The sequence below is a fragment of the Hipposideros armiger genome, unplaced genomic scaffold (assembly GCF_001890085.2).
Source record: "Hipposideros armiger isolate ML-2016 unplaced genomic scaffold, ASM189008v1 scaffold_738, whole genome shotgun sequence".
NCBI lineage: Eukaryota > Metazoa > Chordata > Mammalia > Chiroptera > Hipposideridae > Hipposideros > Hipposideros armiger.
Window position 1 is genome coordinate 924712 of NW_017732088.1, and position 21902 is coordinate 946613.

The 21902-nt window shown below is 39.3% G+C and overlaps 1 protein-coding gene across 2 annotated transcripts in view; it reads left to right on the top strand.

Moving 5' to 3' along the window:
• VAMP7 (vesicle associated membrane protein 7) overlaps nt 1-21902 on the top strand; it is a 44462-nt gene that overhangs the window by 19248 nt on the left and 3312 nt on the right. For both annotated transcript variants that reach the window (XM_019627640.1, XM_019627641.1), the window contains 2 exons: nt 11142-11209; nt 18995-19087. In XM_019627640.1, coding sequence (XP_019483185.1) covers nt 11142-11209; nt 18995-19087 — 161 coding nt within the window. The remainder of the gene's footprint in view (nt 1-11141; nt 11210-18994; nt 19088-21902) is intronic.

Genomic DNA, 21902 nt, shown 5'->3' on the forward strand with positions numbered 1-21902 from the left:
CACCAGATGTATTTATTTTGCCTGAAAGTGGAAGCAGCTAACTACTACAATATTATTTATTGCAGATGCATAATGTTTCCAGAAAATGAACCTTTTTCAACTCCTTTTAAACGACTTATTTAGTTTTAGAATTGTTGCCTTACAGCCAATCCCACGACCACCCCCTCTGCATTAGCCTCATACCCTGTAGTCGAGAGAGTGTCTCGGAAAACTGAGGCCGGATGGAATGATATCTGTAAAGCTCTCTCGGGGGGCGTCTTGGAAAACTGAGACCTGATGGAATGATATCAGTTGTCTCCCCTGGGAGGACATGTGACAGAGTGTCCTGGGACTGTGCAGTGATGTACAAAGACATAACATTTGTTGGAGTACAAAGGGGTCCGGTAATGGGAACAAGCCTTAAGGCACCCAAGTATACACGGTTAATGATTCACCGTTCTGCAGTTTTGCTTCTTTTGAAGATTCTCAATAAAAGCCTTGCATTGACCCGATTCGGGGCTCAGTCTTTCTTAGGCTGAGTCCCTTGGTCTTACTCTCAAATCTGACTTCTGTCTCTTGATCTTATTCAATCTGCGCCGCCCCTCTCGTGTCCCATTTGCCCTTTCCACGCAGGACGTGACATAGAATAACAGAAATAGATTAAAAATGTAATAAAAAACCATGTCTAACCATCTCCCTTTGATTTGATTTTTTTAGCAGTGTTATTGAGATACAACTCATTTATCATACAATTCACCCATTTAAAGTATATAGTCCAGTGGCTTTTACTATAACCACAGTTGTGCAACCATCACCACAATCAATTTTAGAACATTTTCATCACCCCCAAAAGAAATCCTGTACCCACTTCCACTTACTCCTCTTTTCCCCTCACCTCCAGACCTAAGCAACAATTATCCTCCTTTTGTCTCTATAGATTTGCCTGTTATGGACATTTCATATAAATGGAAGCATATACTATGTGGCCTTTTGTATCTTGGCTTCGTACACTCAGCATAATGATTTTGAGGTCCATGTTGTAGCGTATATGAGTACTTCCATTTCTTGTTATGGCCAAATAATATTCCACTGTATTGATGCGTTTTATTTACCATCTATTAGTTGATGGACATTTAGTGGTTTCTTCTTTTTGGTTATGGATAATGTTTCTGTGAACATCAGTGTATGAGTTTTTGTGTAAGCATGTTTTCAGTTCTCTTGGGTATAAACTTAGGAATAGAATTGCTGAGTCACGTGGGAATTCCATGTTAAACATGATGAGTTAGGCCAGACTTACCTCAAGTGGCTGCACCATTGTGCAATCCCTGTAGCAATGTATGAGGAGTCCAGTTTCTCCACATCCTTGCCAAAATGTGTTATGTGTCTTTCTTCTTATAGGCAACTTAGTATGTGGAAACCAGTATCTTACTGTGGTTTTGATTTGCATTTGCCTGATGACAAATGATGCTGAGCATCTTTTCATGAGCTTATAGGCCATTTATATATCTTTGGAGGAATGTCTGTTCAAAACCCGTTGTCATTTTTTAAGTGGGTTGTCTTTTTATTGTTGAGCTGTAAGAGTTCTTTGTATACTCTGGATACTACACTATTATGAGACATACGATTTGTAAATATTTTCTCCCATTCCATGTGTCGTCTTTTCACGTTTTTGATAGTGAACTTTGAAGCACAAAAGTTTTTAATTTTGATGAAGTCCAATTTATTTTTTTCTTTTGTTGCTTGTCCTTTAGATGTCATATTTAAGAGACCACTGCTTAAACCAAGGTCACAAAGATTTACTCTTTTGTTTTCTTCTAAGAGTCTTGTAGTTTTAGCTCTGAACTTTTGGTCTATGATCTATTCTGAGTTAATGGCTATGTACAAAATAAGGAAGGGGTCCAACTTAATTCTCAAGTGTGTATATCCAGTTGTCCCAACACCATTTGTTGAAGAGATATTTCTTTTCCTGCTGAATGGTGTTAACACTCTTATCAAAAATCAGTTATCCATAGATGTGTGGGTTTATCTGGACTCTCAGTTCTGTGCCATTTAATCTGTATGTCTGTCCTTGGTACCAGTACTGAACTGGCATGATTATTGTAGATTTGTAGTAATATTTAAAGTCAAGAAGTATGAGTCTTCCAACTTTGCTCTTCTTTTTTAGGATTGCTTTGGCTGTTCTGAGTACCTGTCATTTCCATAAGAATTTTAAAGTGAGCTTGTCAGTTTCTGCAGACAAAGTAACTGGGATTTTGACAGGGATCACGTTGAATCTGTAGATCAGTTTGAGGAGTATTGCCCATTTGACACTATTAAACTTCTGATCCATGAACATGAAATGACTTTTCATTTATTTAGCTCTTCTTTAAGTTTTCTTCAACAATATTCTGGAGTTTTCGGTGTACAAGTCTTACGTGACAAGGACTTTATGCTTGACCAAATATTAGATAGGCTCCTCTGAGCCCTCTGTTTGACTAGGCCTCATCCTTGGACTCTGTCCTCTGCCTGCCTAAGCCAGTCTTAGCAAAGAATCCTGCTAAGTCAGTCCCCTACTTCTGATATCTTATCACACTTGATAGCTGATCAAGTTCCTAATCCCCTACCTTTGATGTACAAATCTTTGTCCTGCCTTTATTTAGGGACATCCTTTTAGGTCAGTTTAGCAAGGTTGCCCTGCCCTTGTTTTCTTCTCTTAGTAATTTTCCATCCACTGGCAACCCCCTCACTCTGCTCCTTACCTATAAACCCCCACTTGTCCTTTTTTAAAATTATTGAAATAGAATTTACATAAAATATCCTGTGAGTTGAAGGTGTATAATGTGTTGATTTGATACATTTATATACTGCGATATGATTACCACCTTTGCTTTAGCTGACATCTATCACATCACATAAATGATTCTTCTGTGGTGAGAACACTTAAGATCTAGTCCCTTAGCAGCTTTGAAGTTTATAATACTGTACTCTTGGCTGTCATCACTGCTGGCGTTAGATCTCCAGAACACATACATCTTCTGCTTGCAAGGCTGTTCCCTTTAACATTACCCTCTCCCCCCCCCACAGCTTATTAATCTTATAACTGAGGGTTTTTTTACCAGCATCTCCTCCCCCCCCCCCCCAGTTTCTCCCTTAGTACCACCATTCCACTCTGTTTCTATGAGTTCAGCAATTGTAGATTCCATATATAAGTAATAGACAATATTTGTCTTTCTCTGTCTGGTTTATCTCACAAGGCATAGGGCCATCAAGATCCATCTGTGTTGTTGCAAATGGCAGGATTTTCTTCTTTCTCGTGGCTCAGGAATATTTGTGTGTGTGCGTGTGCGTGTGTGTGTGCGCGTGTGTGCATGTGTGTGCGTGTGTGTGTGTGTTTTCTTCATTCATCCATCAATGGGTACTTAGGCTCTTTCCATGTCTTGGCTATTGTGAAGAACGCTACAAAAAAACATGGGGGTGAAGTTACCTCTACAAAAATCCTGTTTTTATTTCCTTTGGCTACATACCCAGAAGTGGAATTGGGAGATCATATAGTAGATGTATTTTTCATCTTTTGAGAAACCTGGCTAAACCAATTTACATTTACACCAACAGAGCAAAAGGGTTCCCTTTCTCCATATGCTTGCCAGCACTGGTGATCTCTCCTCTTCTTGGTGATAACTATCCTGACAGGTGTGAGGTGGTATCTCATTGTGCTTTTGATTTGCATTTCCCTGATGACATTGAGCATCTTTTCATATGTCTATTGGCCATCTATCTGTATGTTCTCTTTGGAGAAATGTCTATTCAGGTTGTCTGCCCATTTTTTTTTTGTTGGCTTATTGGGTTTTTGTAACTGAGTTGTATGAATTCTTTGTATATTTTGGATATTAACCCCTTATCAATATGTGGTTTGTAAATATTTTCTCCCATTCTGCATGCTGCCTTTGCATTTTGTTGATTGTTTCTTTGACCCTGCAGAGATTTTTAGTTTGATGTAGTCCCACTTGCTGATTTTTGCTTTTGTTGCTTGTGCTTTGGTGTCATATCCTAAAAAAATCATTGCCAAGAGCAATGTCAAGGAGTTTCTTCCCTGTTTTCTTCTAGGAGTTTTATGGTTTCAGTTCTTACATTTAAGTCTTTAATCCATTTTGAGTTCATTTTTTTTTTGAGTGTGTATAGTAACCCTCACTTAACATCATCAATGGATTCTTGGAAACTGCGACTTGAGGTCAAAAGACATATAATGAAACCAATATGACCAGAGGCTAATCGATATAGATAAGAGCTAAGTTCCTACAGCGTATTTCTCATCACAAAAACATCACCAGACTTCTAAATAAAGACCCAAAACACTTCTAATATTAAGCATTGAAATAAGTGTGAGCTATACCTACATTTAAGAAAGATTAATAAGAACAAGTAAAATTATTTTCTAACCCGCTTATATCAATCAGTTCAGGGTCGCGGATGGCCAGAGCCTCTCCTGGTAGCTCAGGCTGCAAGGCGGGCACCCACCCTGGATAAGATGCCATTCCATCACAGACACACAAACACACACACACACACACACACACACATTCACACACTCACACTCAGACACAGACAGTTGACACACACCAGTTAACCTCACATGTACATCTTTGGGATGTGGGAGGAAACCAGAGTACCCGGAGGAAACCCACACACATGTGGAGAACATGCAAACTCTGTGCAGACGGGGGCCCTGGCCAGGTATCAATTGTTTTTTTTTCTCATCAATGTTATCATGAAATGGTGTAATTTGAGGACCTCCTGTATATAGGACACCAGTTTCAGTTTTCTGCATATGATTATCCAGTTTTCCCAGCATCATTTTTTGAAGAGACCATGCCTTCCCTATTAAGTATTCTTGGCTCCCTTGTCAAGTCTTAGTTGACCATATATGTGGGGGGTTATTTTGGGGCTGAATATTTTTTTCCATTGGTCCACATGTCTGCCTATATGCCAGTACCGTGCTGTTTTTAATTACTATAGCTTTCTAATAGTTCGAAATCAAGAAGTGTGATGTCTCTGGCTTTGTTTTCTCAGGATTGCTTTGGCTATTTGGGGTCTTTGAGTGTTCAGAGTTTCTATTTCTTCCTGATTCAGTCTTGGGAGATTGTATGTTTCTGGGAATTCAGTTGACCCTTGAACAGCATAGGTTTGAACTTCATGGGTCCAATGTATATGTGGATTTTGTTTTTTTTTAATATACACTCAGCCCTCCGTACCCCTGGGTTTTGCATCCATGGATTCAACCAGCTGTGGATTGCAGTATTTGAACTGCAGTTGGGAATCTGGATGCAGAGGACCAACTTAAGTTATCCATGGAATTTTGACTGCATAGGGGGTGTCAGTGCCCCTGACACCCATGTTCAAGGGTAAACTGTATATCCATTTCTTCTAGGTTACCCAATTTGGTGACATATAATTGTTCATAGTAGTAGCTTATGATCCTATGTATTTGTATAGTATCATTGTAACGTCTCCTCTTTCGCTTCTGATTTTGTTAATTTATTTATTAAATTCATTGGAGGTAACATTGGTTAATAACGTTATATAATTTTCAGGTGTACAAGATTATAATTGGATATCTGTGTGTGTACTCTATTGCGTGTTCCCTATCCAAAGTCTAGTTTCCTTCAGTTGCCATATGTTTGACCCCTTTGCCTGCCTCCTCTCCCCCCATCCTTTTCCCCCTGATAACCACCATTCTGTTACCTGTATCTGTGAGTTAGTTTTATATTCCACATCTGAGTGAAATCATACGATTTTTGTCCTTCTCAGTATGACTGACTTCACTTAGCATAATACTGTCAGTATCCATCATGTTGTCACAAATGGCAGGGTTTTTCATATTTTTCATGGCTGAGTAGTATTCCATTGTATATATGTACATCTTTTTTTTGGTCTACATTTCTGATTTTATTTATTTGAGTCTTCTCTCCTTTTTTCTTAGCTAGTTAAAGGTTTGTCGATTTTGTTTATCTTTAAAAAGAAAACAAAACAGCTCTTAGCTTCGTTGATCTTGTATTTTTCTGGTCTCTGCTTCATTTATTTCTACTCTGATTGTTATTTCCTTCCGTCTAACTTTGGGCTTAGTCTGTTCTTCTTTTTCTAGTTCCTTGATATGTAAACTTAGGTTATTTGATATCTTTCTATTGTCTTAATATATGCATTTACTACTAAAAGCTTCTCTGTTAGAACTGCTTTTTTCTTATTTATATATCGATTGATGTTTTTAATTCAAAAATTATCTGATGATTGTCTTCTTTGGTTTTATTTTTCAATTCAAATTTATTGGGGTGTCAATGGATGGTAAAATTACATAGGTTTCAAGTGTACAATTCTGTAACACATCATCTATATATCACATTGTGTGTTCACCACCCAGAGTCAAGAACTGCTTTTTCAGCAGCCCATTGGTGTGTTGTGTTTCCATTTTCAATTGTTTTGAGGTATTTTTTATTTCCCTTTTGATTTCTTCTTTTACCCACTGGTTGTTCAGGAGTGTGTTGTTTAGTTTGCACATATTTGTAGATTTTTTAGCTTTCCTCTTGCTGATTTCTAGTTTCATACCGTTGTGCTTGGAAAAGATAGGTAGTATGATTTCAGTCTTCTTAAATTTGTGAAGACTTGTTTTGTATTCTGTCATCTGATGTATCCTGGAGAATGTTCCTTGTACAGTTCAGAAGAATGTGTATTCTGTTGCTGTTGGATGGAATGTTCTGGATATGTCTGTTAGGTCTATGTAGTATAATGTATGGTTCAAGTTCAATATTTCCTTGTTGATTTTCTGTGTGGATGATCAATCCATTGCTGAAAGTGGAGTATTGAGTTCCCCAACTATTATTGTGTTGTTGTCTGTTTCTTTCTTCAGGTTTGGTAGTATTTGCTTAAGATACTTAGGAGCTCCGATATTGTGTGTGTATAGATTTATGATTGTCATATCTTCTTGATGAATTGGTCACTTTTCTTATTATATAATGACCTTATTTGTCTCCTGTTACCGTTTTTGGTATACAGTCTTATTTTGTTTGATATAAGTATACCTAGCCTCACTTTCTTTTGATTTCTAATTGCATGGATTATCTTTTTCCATTTCTTCAGTTTGAATCTATGAGTGTACTTAAATCTGAAGTGAGTCTCTTGTAGGCAGCATATATTTGGGCTTTTTATTTTTTTCATCTACCCAGCTACTCTGTGCCTTTTGAATGGTGAATTAAATGCATTTACAATTACAGTAATTATTTATATGTAAGGATTTACTAATTCCATCCTATCCATCGCTTTCTGGTTGTTTTGTAGAGTCATTGATTTTTACCCCCTATTTCTGCCTTCCTTTTGAAATTGGTGATTTTCTGTGGTGGTATATTCTATTTCCCATTTCTTTATCTTTTGTGCATCTACTCTAGGTTTTTGTTTTGTGGTTACCATGGGACTTAACATAAAACATCTTATTGGTAAAGTAGTCCATTTTAAGCTGATAGCAACTTCAGTTGCACACAAAAGCTCCCCATGTGCTCCTACTCTGTTATATTTTTAATGTCCCAATCTACCTAATTTTACCTCCCTTCTCCACAAAACAGTTATTCTAATATTTGTACATTTGATGGCGTCCCATAGATTACATAGGCTTTGTTTGCTTTTTTGTATTCGTTGTTGTTGTTATCCTCTGCGTGGTTCCTATTCTCCAGCTAATTTATTCTATTTTCCATTTGATCTACTCTCTGGTGGATGCTCTTTACTGCATTTTTTCATTTCATTCATTGAACTCTTCAGCTCCAGAATTTCTGTTTAGTTCTTCTTTATGATTTCTATGTCTTTGTTAATTTTCAGATTTTGTTCATGTACCGTTTTCCTGATTTCATTGCATTGCCTTTCTGTGTTTTCTTGTACCTTGTTGAGTTTCCACAAAACAGCTGTTTTGAATTCTTTATCAGCTAGAACACAAAATGTTGTGTCTGATTTCAGTTATCGGAGGATGATTGTTACCTTTTGGTGATGACATGTTTCCTTGATTCTGAATGTTCTCTGGAGTTTTGTATTGCTGCTTTCACATTTGAAGTAGCAGACACCCCTCACATCTTTACTAGTTGCCTTTAGGTGGGAGATACTCTTTGTTGGTCCTCTGGTATCAGGAGTTTTTGTCAACCTTGCATGGGTACACCTGCCCCATGCTTCTTGCTCCCTCTTGTGGCAGAATTCTTAAACTTTTATATCTTCTCTGGTCTTACAACTCACCAGGCTGGCTCCTGGAAACCGCTCTTTTGTTTTCCAGGAGATGGCACTACAGCTCAATTCTGTGGTTTCGCCTTTGTCCACGGACCCTGGTCTGATATTCTGCGAGCATTCTTTTCACGGGCACTCACTCTTGCCACTGCACTTAGGAGCACACGTTGCTCATGAATAGACATACAATTGATTTTTCTATACTGATCTTGTATTGTGCAACCTTAGACAACTTCTTTCTTAGTTATAATAGCTTTTTAGTGGGTTCCTTATGATTTTCTATATACAGGATCATACCATCCGAAAATAGAGGTAGGTTTAATTCTTCCTTTACAATCTGGATGCCTTTCATTTCTTTCTCCTACTCAGTTGCCCTTTCTAGAGCCTCCAGTACAATGTCAAATAAAAGTGGCAATAGTGGACACCCTTGTCTTATTCCTGATCTTAGGGAGTCTTTCACAATTGAGGATGATGTTAGTTGTGGTTCTTTCATAGATGCCCTTTATCAGGTTTAGGAAGTTCTCTTCTATATCCTGTTTGTTGAGTGGTTTTATAATGAAAAGGTGTTGGATTGTGTCAACTGCTTTTTTGTATCTATTGGAATGATCATCTTGTTTTTGTCCTTTATTCTATTAATACAGTATATTACAATAATTTATTTCTAGATAGCCAATCAACCTTGCATCTGTAAAATAAATGCCACTTCATAATGGTCTATAATCCTTTTTATATATTTCTGGATTCACCCTGCTAGTATTTTATTAGAGACTATTTTATGTCTGTATTGAGACAGAGACAGGAGGGGGGGGAGGGGGGGGAGAGAGAGAGAGAAAAAAAAAACGCCCTCTGGTGTCTCTGCTTATAAGGGCACTAATCCTGTCATAAGCCCTCATGGAACCTCATCCAAACCTGCCCCCTCCCAAAGGCCCCATCTCCAAATGCCATCACATTAGGCGCTAAGACTTCAACATACAAATTTGGGGGGACACAATTCAGTCGATATAACATCTTCTCTTTAATGTAAGTTGTTACCGCCATGTGCTTTCTCTCTGTTACTTTAATTCCAACAGTGGAGCCCCGTCTAAGTAAGTTTTGTGATCTCTGCTCTTTGTCCTCTGTATGGGCCACATTTTCCTGTTGCTTTTTTGTCTCATAATTTGTGTGTTTTTGAAAACTGGACATTTCAGATAATGTATTGGAGCTATTCTGGGCACTGATTCTCAACCCCCTAGGTTTGTTGTTTGCTTGTTTATTTGTTTAGTGATTGGGCTGGGCTTTTTTTTTTTTGAAGTCTGTTTCTCCCATGGTGTGCAGCCTCTCATGTCACTTCTCAGAGGGCACAACCTTGGGCATGCACACAGTCACCCTGGAATGACATGGCTCTCATTGAGTCTCTTTTCCTGATCTCCCTGTTGTGCTTCTAGCTGGTCTGCTCCTGTTGGTGTCTCGCCCAGCTATTAGCCTCTACTAATTGCAGGCTAATTGCTCTATTTTTTTCCAACAGTTCCCCAGACAAATTGCTCCAGGCTGATCTAATTAGATTTTGGCTGCCTTGTCTTTGTGTCCAGTCTTCGACATTTGTTCTGACCTCAGGAGGGTTCTTCTTAGCTGTCTCCTCCCCTGCTACTCACTGTGAAACTTCCAGATGGCCTGTGGCTTAACTTGTGGTGGTCCTGAAGCTATCAGCTGCATCTTAATTGCTTATCTGCATTGTTTTGACAGCACCCTTAGGCTTGAACTGCCCCATACTCTGTTCCAGATAAAGTCTGTTCTCTTAGGGAAAGCCCTCTATTCCTAAGACCTGCCTGTCCCCCTGGGAACAGTCCCTGAGCCACTGCTGTAGCGCTATGGATAGGGACAGTGGACTACCTCCCTTGGAGTGACACCCTTGCTCCAGCTGTGGCGTGCTGGGTAACTGGTCTTTTAGGCTTGCCTCTCCATCATGGGACCTCTGCTCTATGAGGAAGTCAGCACAGGCATACGCGGGGGCTCGGCGATTCTTGGCCTGCCACTTGAAGTAGAGTTTCTGCCCTGTGTGTTGGGGCAGGTGGAGCAATGGAGCCTCGGACCTCTCACCCATGCCTTGCTGGAGTAGAACTTCTGCATCATGTGGCTTGGGGTGGGGTGGGGTGGGATGGGAGGACAAGTGCTGATGACTCGCCCCCCTGGGGAGGAAGCATAGCCTTTGACTGGGACCTCAGGAGGAAGAGAAACCCCAGACTTGACTTGCCAGGAGTAGCGCTTCCATCTCTCCGAGCTGTTGGTTCGAGCAGGTCATGGCTTAAATGCCATAGACCCACTGTTCTTACTGAGAATTAGCTGATTTTCTTCCATAAATGTTTCTTCATTTGCTGTTTGTCCTTAGGACATTCACAGTTTTCAGATACTTTAAATGGTTGTTGTTTGTTTGTTTTAATTTTAACTGGTTATGGTGCTTTTTTTGGAGAGGGTCTGTGCAGCTCCTCACACCACAATTATTGAAGTGTCCAACTCTCAATTTATTTTGAGGGTTCCTTTTTTTTCACTTTCAGATTATATCCTTAATTTAGAGGTTTGTAAACTATATTCCTTGGATCAAATCTGGCCTATTTTTCTACATAAAGTTTCCTTGGAAAACAGTCATGCCCATTTGTTTACATAATTTCTCCGCCGGACAGAGTTGAGTAATTGCTACCGAGATGGTTTGGCCCATAAAACCTAAAATATTTAGTCTCTGGCCCTTTACAGAAAAAAAAACCACCTGCCAACCCCTACTTTAATTGATAAGCTTTACTAAAGTCTTTTATTACTTAAGGATATAAGTGCTTCTCTAGTAAATGTGAATTGTCAAGAATACCAAGTATAATTAAAAATAAGATTTCTCTTACAATAAAGACAAAAATAGCAGAGTTTTAATATAAACATGATATTTTCTGTTTTTCCAACATTTTTAGATCTGGTAGCCCAGCGAGGAGAAAGATTGGAATTACTGATAGATAAAACAGAAAATCTCGTGGATTCGGTAAGTACAGGCTATGATAATATTTTTCAGGATGTAAGGTAGAGAATGTGTGGTTGATAGCTAACATAATAGGGAAATGTCTTAAATTTAATACTGTAGTGGGTTTTTTTCTTTTCTAACCTCTATTATCTGATTACATTCTGATTACAAGGATAACAATGAGGCATAGAAAAAAAACCATGTCCCATTAATAGCCATTAAGGAAGCTTTGGTTTGGAAAACATACTCAATTTACAGAAACAATTTGTTTAAAGCTTAGGATTGATGTGTACATAATTCAGCACCTCCTCTGCACATTTTGTAAAACATGAAATGAATTTTCAGGCCCCTTGTGACACAGCGTGGATTCTGAAAACTGGACAGTTCATTCACTTTCTTGCTCATTGTGACAGCTGGAGCTTTCCGTGTGTCAAGCAAAAGGCAGGATCGGGAGGGGCCCCTGTGCCTTAAAGGAGTCAGTGTCCCTGTGACCTACTTACGCTCCAGTTCCATGTGTCTTTGCACTCTCCATCCGGTTAGTGGATGAAGGTTTTGAGGAAAGATGATAGATACACGGTGAATAGAAAGAGGGCAGAGATCAGTTACAGCTTGAGTCTCTACAATTACAATTGAAATGCAGAGTGGAAGTTTACACCTTGGAACAGACCCGTGGGTGATCAGGTTCATTCTTACTGGCAGCTAGATTGTAGAGGTTAAGAGCACAAGCTCTAGAGGCCAGCTACCTGGGATTGACTCCATCTCTGCCACTTATTGGCCGTGTGACCTTAGGCCAGTTACTTAACCTCTCTGTGCCTCAGCGATTATCTGTAAAGTGGAGATGTACTTACTCTATAGTGTTTGGAGAGTTAAGTCAGATGATACATGCAAAACGCCCAACACAGTTTCTCGTACATAGTAAGAGCTATTTAAATGTTTGTTGTTATTGTTGGTTTTACAGGGACATCCATTAACAGTAGGTCTTAGAAGGATAACAGTTTTCTTCTTTGTATCAAAGCCTGTGGTAGTTGCAGGAAGGGTGGCACCGTACAGGAAGTCAAAACCCCAGGGTGCTGTAATGGCTCACTTTATAACCCACTGCTGGGGGGCCAAGAGAGCAAAGCAGTATCGGATGCCAGATCTGCAGACTGGTGTCTTTGGTGCTCCCAGTCCATCTCTTAGCTACTCTTAATCCCGGAAGGTTACCCCATTTAGCTGGAACAATCCTGTGTTTGACCAGTGCTAGTATAGTCTGCACTTTTCAAATAAGTCTTCTTCATTTTGTTGACTGCACGTCCCCGGATAACAAAAGGAGCTAATTAACTAACAGGTGTCTCTCTGGAGGAATAAAATACATATGATAAAACACAGCAAGGGTACTACTGTTAATAAGCTTGCAGTTCATTAGTTTTTACATCTGCCTGTACCCATGTGACCACCACTTGGGTTAAGATGCAACACATCTCCAGCACATCCGAAGGCTGGCCTATGCCCCTTCCAGGTAATAACCCCCAAGAGATAACCATTTTTCTGACTTACATCACCCTAGACCAGGGGTTGGCAAACTTTTGAGACAGAAGAGCCAACCCTGACCCTCACTACAATTTAAAAATCATTCGAGAGCCATAAAACAAATGAAATCACCATTATGTGAATAATATCCTGAAAAATTTTATAAATGAAACTATGATAGTTTTATTTTCATTTTCAATTTTATTTCAGAGCCACATGTATGTACACCCAAAGAGCCGCATGTGGCTCGCAGGCCGCAGTTTGCCGACCCCTGCCCTAGACGATATTTTGCCTGTTCTTAAAGTGTATACAAATAGAATCATATGTTATGTACGCTTTTGTGTCTGGCCTCTTTTACTCACCATTATAGCTGTGAGAGCCGTCTACATTGTTGAATGTAGTAATAGTTTATTCTTTTTTATTATTTTTCACGGTTCATTGTACAAACCTGCCTACCACAATTTGTTTTTACGTTCTTCTCTGTGGGGCTTGAATCCTGGATTCTCTATTTTATTTCATTGATCTGTTTGTCTGTCTTTACGCCAGTACAACACTGTATTGATAACTATAGCTTTATACAATTTCCTCAGAACTCCAACTGTGGTCTTTTCCAGGACTGTCTTCACTATTTTCGGGCCTTTGCATTTCCAGTTATATTTCAGAATAAGCTTGTTACTTTCCACTTTTAATCAAATCTTGCATCTTTGATTGTGATTGCACTTAATCTACAGGTCAATTTAGGGAGCATTGGTATCTTGGCAGCATCACGTCCTCCTTTCCGTAAACATGGCATATCTCTGCTTCTGCGTAGGATAGCTTTTGTTTTTTTCAACAATGTTTGGTAGTTTCTGATGTACAGATCTTGCACATATTTTGTGAAATTTACCCTTGAGAATGCCATGCATTTATATTCTACTGTAAATTTTTCAATTTCATTTTTCAGTATGTATTGCTAATATATAGAAATAAAATTGATTTTTGTATATTGACCTGGTTTGTATCCTGCAACTTTGCAAAATTCACTTATTAGTTCTAGGAGCTTTTTTGTAGATAGTTGCCTTTTATTTCTTTGCCTTGCCTTACTGCACTGGCTAGAATTTTCTACACAATAGTAAATGCAAGTAGTGACAGTGGAAATTTTTCTGTGTAGCACATCTTATGGGGGGAAATTCAGTATTTTCAGTAATTATATTGTTAACCATAGATTTTTTTATGGGTGTCCTTTTATCAGGTGGAAGAAATTCACTACAGTTCTTCATTTGAAAGTTCTATTCATGAATTTCATCAAATGTTTTTCTCTGTCTGTTGAGAGGATTGTATGTTTCTCCTTTATTCAGTTACTGTGACTGCATATAACTTATTCAGTCAACATTTATTTATTTTTGAGTGGCTTTTCCTAGTTTATTTTTTTTTCTTTCAATTCTTCCCTTGCTTTTATTTTTTTTCACAAATTTTTATTAGTTTCAGGTGTACAAAACAATGTACTAGTTACTCGTTTTGGGCTTTGGTATCAAGGATATGCTGGCCTCATCAGACGAGCTGGGAAGTGTTACCTCTCTCTAGCTCTCTCTCCTCCAACAGAGTTTAGGTGCTGTTGGTATTATCTGTTCCTTGGCTGTTTGGAAGAATTCACCAGTGAAGCTGTCTTAGCCTGGAATTTTGTTTGTGGGAAGGTTTTAAATCTACCATTTTGATATTTGTTTCCTATTTGTACCATCTGTCTTTTGTTCCCTGCTCCCCCTTTTTCTGCCTTCTGATCAATTCTTTGAGTGCTGTAGAACTTCCATTTTTACCTCCTTTATCAGCTTATTAGCTATACCTCTTCGTTTAGTTATTTGGTGTTTGCCTTAGGGTTTACAGTGCAAGTCTTTAACTTATCATAGTCCGCCTTTGAGTGGAATTATTTCTCTTCACTAATAGTATTAAGAACCTTCCAATAGCATGCCTCCATTTGACTTCCCTGGCCATGAAGCTGTTTTAAAATACTTTTATTTACACATATATTAGAAACCTCACAATACATTGTTACTATTTTTGTTTAAACACTTGATTATCTTTTAAAGAATTCTAATAAGAAAAACATTATTTATTGTAACTTCATTCTTTTGTGGATCCAGATTTCCATCTGGTGTCATTTTCTTTCTACCCGTAGGATGTCTTTTAACATTTTTTGTAGTGCAGTTCAGCTAATAATGAATTCTTTTCAGCATTTGTATGTCCAAAAAGCTTTTATTTCACATCCTTGTTTTAAAGATATTTTCTTTCAGTATTTTAAAGGTGTTCATCACTGTCTTACATTCTTTCTGACAAAAATCCTGTCGTTCTTACATACTAATGTGTATTTTTCTCCTCTGAGTGCTTTCTTTTTTTATTAGTTTCAGCTGTACAAACAGTGTAATAGTTAGACATTTACACCCTTCACAAAGTGATAATCCCTCTCCCCCAATCCCCTACCCCTCTGACATCGCACATAGCTGCTACAATTCCATTAACTCTATTCCCTATGCTGTACTCCACATCCTGCGGCTATATATGAATATATATATATACATATATATGTGTGTATATGCATGTATATATATATATATATATACACATATATATGTATATATATATATATACACACATACATACATATAAAATAATACATTCAGTATTATTCAGCTTCCGCTTCAGGTGTCCAGCACAGTGCTCAGGCATCTATCTACACAGTCTATGAAGTGGTCCCCTTGGTGCTTATAAGGTTTACTTTTTAGCATTGGTTTTAAGAGATTTGATTATAATGTGCTTTGGTGTGGTTTTCTTCATGTTTCTTCACCTTTGGGTGTGTTGAGCTGTGGGTTTGTAGTTTTTTTCAAATCATGAAAATATACAGCCATTCTTTCTGCAGAGATTTTTCCATCCCTCTCCTCTCCTTCTAGGGCTACAGTTACATGTACATTATGCCACTTGAAGTTGTCGCACAGCTCACTGATGCCGTGCTCATTGTTTTCCATCTCTTTTCTTTCTGCTTTCATTTAGGATAGTTTCTATTGGTATCTTCAAGGTTGAATATCTTCTGCAGTTTGTAATGTGCTGTTACTCCCATCTCATGTGTTTTTCATCTCTACAAGTTTGATTTGCATCTTTTTATACCTTCCATGTGTCTCTGTAACATGTGCATGCCTTCCTCTACCTTCTTGAATATATGGAGTGTGTTTATAATTGAAATGTTTCTTTCCACTTCCATGTCATGCAAATATTGACAGAGTTGGGTTGAAGTGAGATATGTTAGTCTTTGGTATTTTTTGTGCCGGCGCCTTTGTTCCTCTTCATCTTTTTTTATTTTGTTTACTCGGGTATTTTATCAGGTAATTGTTTTGTTTGATCACGTCTTGGTTTTTTAACATCTTTGTGGAGCTCTTTCTTGATAAATAATCCACAGACCATACGAGTGACCCATCATTTGAAGTGTACACTTCAGTGGGTTTTGGAATATTACAGTTCTTTCAATTGTGGTAAGGTATATACCAGCATAACATAAAATTTGCCATTTGAACCGTATAATTCAGTGACATTAATTATATTCACAATGTTGTGCAGCCATCACTAATTCCAAAACTTTGTTCTTGTCCCAACCAGAAATTCTGTAGCCATTAATCAAAAACTCCCCACTCCCCTTACCTCCAGCCTCCAGTTCTAATCATACTTTCTGTCTGTATGAATTTGCCTATTCCGGGTACATTCATATAAGTGGAATCCCACAATATTTCTCCTTTTGCATCTGGCTTATTTCACTTAGCGTAATATTTTCAAGGTTCATCCATGTTGTAGCGTGTGTCAGAATTTCCCTTCTTTTTGTGACTGAATAATGTTCCATTGTATTCCTACACCACATTTTATGTATCCATTCGTCCATTGATGGACCCTTTGGATTGTCTCCATCTTGGGGCTATTGTGAGTAATGCTACTGTGAACGTTGATGTAGAAGTATCTGTTCAAGTCCCTGTGTTCAGTTCCTTTGGGTCTATAACTAGGAGTAGAATTGCCGGGTCATATAGTAGTTCTATGTTTAGCTTTTTGAGGGACCGCCAAACTGTTTTCCATAGTTGCTGCACCATTTTACATTCGCACCAGCAGTATACAAGGGTATCAGTTTTTCCACATCCTCAGCAACACTTGTTATTTTTCCATCTTTCTTTTTTTTTTAAGATTTTATTGGGGAATGGGGGGAAGGGGACAGACAAATTGCTGTAGTTTGGTTCTTCAGTCTAGTTGTGGAGGACGTTGCTTCACTGGTCCAAGTTGGCACCATCGTTGCGCTCTTCCCGGGCAAGGCAGATCAGTCGCCGGCTTCTGGACGGCTGCTCACTGCGGCTCTTGACAGCTCACAGTGGCTGCCGGCCACTCATGCTGGCTGCTGGCCACACAGGGTAGCTTATAGCAGCCCACGGCAGCCCAGCTCCAGGTGGAGCTGTTGTTCACCATCTTAGCTATAGAGGGTGCAGCATCACTGGCCCTCATGCGGGATCTGAACTGGGGCCCTGCTACTCAGAGCTGGTGTCCCAAGCCAGCTCCTAACCAACATGCCACTCAGCAGGCCCCTCCATCTTTTTATTATAGTCATCCTGGTTGCATATGAAGTGGTATCTCATTGGGGTTTTGTTTTGCATTTCCCTAATGACTAATGACACTGAGCATCTTTACATGTGCTTATTGGCCATTTGTACATCTTCTTTGGAGAAATTATTCAAGTCCTTTGCCCATTTTTTAAAAGGAAGTCATCAGCTGCTAATGAAACCAGGTACATGGAGCAAAGAGGTCATCAGGCTGGTCAGCTTGGCCCTGTTACTCTCATAGGGATTTTTACATCTTCCTGTTCTCTTCTACCCCCCACCCAACTCCCCAAGGGGAGCTCTGGTATGGTGAAACAATTGTTCTTTATAGCTGAACTGGTTTCAAAACAGGTGATTTGTCAGTGTTCATATATTGACTTGAGGATTGTAGAGGAATCTCCACTCTGACATATTGAATCACATGACTATATATATATTTTTTGTTTCGTTGCTCACTACTTTTTCTGATCCACATTATCTTCCTCTTTCTTGGATTCTTACTGTGATTTCGTTTGTGAGTCATTGCAGAGTTCACAAACTGTACAGTTGAGAGGACACCGTCCCCAAGACCGGCCTCAGTGCTGGCACCTCAGGTTCGGTAATGCACTAGAAGGGCTTACAGAACCCACTGGAGGGTGGTACACTCACAGGTACCTGTTGTCCTGTCCTCATGGAGTCAGGACACGGTACTATCTCAGCATGGATGTGTGACACATGTACACGGTGTCATGAAGCAGGGAAGTTTGCCCAGGCCTTGGTGATCAGTTTTTAGTGGAGTCTCATTCCGTAAGCACCGTGCCTGACTGCCCATGGGTGGGATATTTCTCATGTCTACAGCTCCTCCAGGTGCATAGCTGCTCCTTCTGTGGTGACTAGTCCCCGCCCTCAATGACATTGTTACTCTCTGGCTAGCCAGTGGCCCCCAGGAGCTGAGGGCAAACGTCAGACCCATTTTGGGGCAAGTTTAAGTTCTTCACTGCACAGTACAGCTGATGGGCATTTGGGTCATCTCCAGTTTGGAGATAAGACACATAGCGCAGTTGGAAATACTTTTGTGTGTGTCTTTTGGTGAACTTGTGCATACATGTCTCTTGGGTGTATACCTAGGAGTGGAATTGCGAGGCTTTTGGCGAATTTTATTGTTTGTTTGTTTTAAACTGCTTGTGTCCTGGTGGGAATGGTTCAGTATATACTGAGAAATCGATGTTTCAAAAGAAAATGAGTAACCGAAGGAGTGAAGTTTTTTGGGTTTGGGCCTCATACAAGTAAGTACTTATCTTTCTATGGAAATTGAACAGGCTTCATGGCTCAACATCACAGAGTTATACTGGGCAGAACAGGCAAATGTGTTTGTAGCCAGCTGGCCTGGAAACCTTTCTCATTGGAAGCATAGAGGATCAGGCTTTCCCACTAACAGGAGGAACCACTTCTGATGGTGACGTCATGGGCATGGCTATGGTGTAGAAGAAAAAGGAGAGAAGCCTTTGCAGGGGGCTCCTACTGCTTACCACAGACCTGGCAGAGCCCCGCTTTGGGGAACTAGTGATCATGAATGGGCAGTCTCCACATGTGACGGGAGGGAGGGGGTAAAAACATTGGGACTTAACAGAATCAATGAAAGTAAAAGCTCTGGGGGTATTTCTGCAAATCAATCATATAGTCAGTGCCAGGGACCAAACAATTCATGCTTTTTTTTTTCTAGTCTGTCACCTTCAAAACAACCAGCAGAAATCTTGCCCGAGCCATGTGTATGAAGAATCTCAAGCTCACCATCATCATCATCATCGTATCAATCGTAAGTTTTTGTCCTTTTCGTGTGTGATCTTATTTTTTAATCTCTTAAGAAATCGGGTGGTGGAAGTCTTTCTAATAATTAGCACTCTAACATGAGCTACATATAACTTTTAATGGTGAAACACATGCCCAGGCAGGGGCTTTCCTATGAAGTCACATTGGAATATTGTCTCAACTTAAACCCCTTCTCCCTATTGAGAATTCCTACTGTAAGGAGTTGTACAAAGCATTCCGAATATTCCTGGGTATATAATGGTTTTGCCACTACTGAAATGGGATTCTTTTAAAATTCTATTTTCTTATTGATTCCATATTTTCTAATTATATTTCTGTTTTGTAGTTGATTCTATTTACTATTTCTTTATTTCTGTCTTTTCTAATTGCTGTATTTTGTGTCTGGCAAATTTGCATACCTCTTATTAGTCATCATAGTTTGTTAGTTAATTCTTCCATGTGCTATAGGTCAGGAGTCAGCAAACGTTCTGTAAAGTGCCAGTTAGTAAATATCTTAAGCTTTGTGGGCCACATACAGTCTGTCACAATATTATTCTTATTATTACTTTTTTTAAAGATTTTTATTGGGGGAATTGGGGGAATGGGAACAGTGCTGGGGAATTGGGGGAAAGGGGAACAGACAAGTTGCTGTCGTCTTGTTCTTCAATCTAGTTGTGGAGGATGTTGCTTCACTGGCCCAAGTTGGCACCATCATTGCGCTCTTCTCTGGCGAGGCAGATCAGTCGCCGGCTTCTGGACAGCCGCTCACTGCGGCTGCTAGCCGCTCACGCTGGCTGCTGGCCACACACGGTAGCCCATGGCAACCCACTGCCACAGGGACTGCAGCCTACGCCGTCGCCGGCGACTCATGGCAGACCAGCTCAAGGTTGAGCTGTTGTTCAGCATCTTAGCTGTGGAGGGCAGTGTCACTGGCCCTCATATGTGGGATCCGAACCGGGGCCCTCTGGCATCCCAAGCGAGTTCTTAACCATCGCACCACTCGGCCGGCCCTATTCTTCTTATTTTTAAGCAACCCTTTAAAATTATAAAAACCATTCTTAGCTCACAGGCCATGGACTGTAGTTTACTGGGTTTTGTGATTTAGAACTCGCACCACTCGGCCGGCCCTATTCTTCTTATTTTTAAGCAACCCTTTAAAATTATAAAAACCATTCTTAGCTCACAGGCCATGGACTGTAGTTTACTGGGTTTTGTGATTTAGAACTATCAGTTGACTTCAAGTAACTGATATACCCCTGCTATATAGCAAAATTTATAATATCATCTGTTAATAATTTTCACTTCATCAAATTCATATATGTATATACATATACACTATATATAATTGTATATACTTATATATTTTTTCTTGCATTTACTAGGAATGTTCAGTAATTGTGGTGTCAGTGGGCATCTTTATTTAGTTCCCAGTTTTAACTGAAATGCTTCTAATATTTCATTCATAAGAGTGATAGTTACTATGAATTCTTCCTAGCTTTTTCTTGTCAAGTTAAAGAACTTTTATTTCTAGATTGCTAAAACTTTTTATCAGGAATAGGCTTTTAATTTTAGGAAATTATGTTTCTTTACCCAATGAATTGATAATGTGACTACTTATATTTAATATCAATGTGTTGAATTACATTAATAAATGCTTTTATAGTTAACTATTCTTTCATTTCAGGGATAAATACTAAGAAGTTATTATGTAGTCTTTGAATGCATGATGAGTTTAATTTCCTAATATTTATTTAGTAGTTCTCTAGTCTATAAGTATAAATTAGCCTGTATACTGTTCTTTTGGAACTCCTCTGTAAACAGATTATTGGACCTCTTTGAACTATCCTGCATCACTAGTAACTTTTTTAATGTGTTTAAATGCCTTTTTTGCATTGCATCCTGGGAGAATCATTCAGCTAACTCTTCCAGCAAACTAAATCTATTTTCAGCTCTTCATTTACTTTCATAGCCATGTTTTAGATTTCTAAGAAGTTTTCTTCTTACTTTAACCTTATTTTCATGGAACTTGTACTTGTTAACAGATGTACTGTATCCTTGAATTTCTCTGGGTACACAATGAGAGCTGTATCACAGGGAATTACATAACTTACACAATGCTGGGAGCTGGCTAGGCAAGCCTAAAATCTGTAGGGTAGGCTGTCAAGAAGGGCAGAATTCCTCCTTCAAGGAAACGTCAGCTTTGCTCTTAAGGCTTTTTAGCTGGTTGAGTCAGGCTCATTCAGGTTATGTAGGATAAACTGCCTTACTTCAAGTCAACTGATAGTTCTAATCACAACTGCAGAATAAAGCAGCACACTAGCCTACCGAGTCGACACATAAACTGACCTCACAGAAATGTACAATAGTTGTCTGTATGTAATGGATTTATTCTTTTTATTTTGAAATGAATTATAGGTCTTCTTGTAACTTTTCATTTCTAATATGGTGTTGATCATTATAACGCCGTTAAGCAAGAGCCCCTTGGAGTCCTCACTCATTTTTAAGAGTGTAAAGTGGTCCTGAACCAAACATTTGAGATCCGCTGCTCTAAGGAGGAAGGGGGATGCATTACTTTGGGGGTGCTTGGTGACTGGGCAAGAGGCCTTTCCTCCCTGTCCTCTTGGCATTTGCAGAAGCCTCAAGTTCACTCCAAGCAGATACCCCTGCCTTGGCTCCACTTTGCCTTGGCCCCTTTGGCAGAAGGGCAGGCACAGATCTGTTGGCGTTCTACTGGCCATTGTGTCATGACCTTAAATATCTCCTTGCTCAGGATCCCTAGGTGGCACATTCTAGGTTCCTCAGCTTTTTTCTTCCCTCTTCTT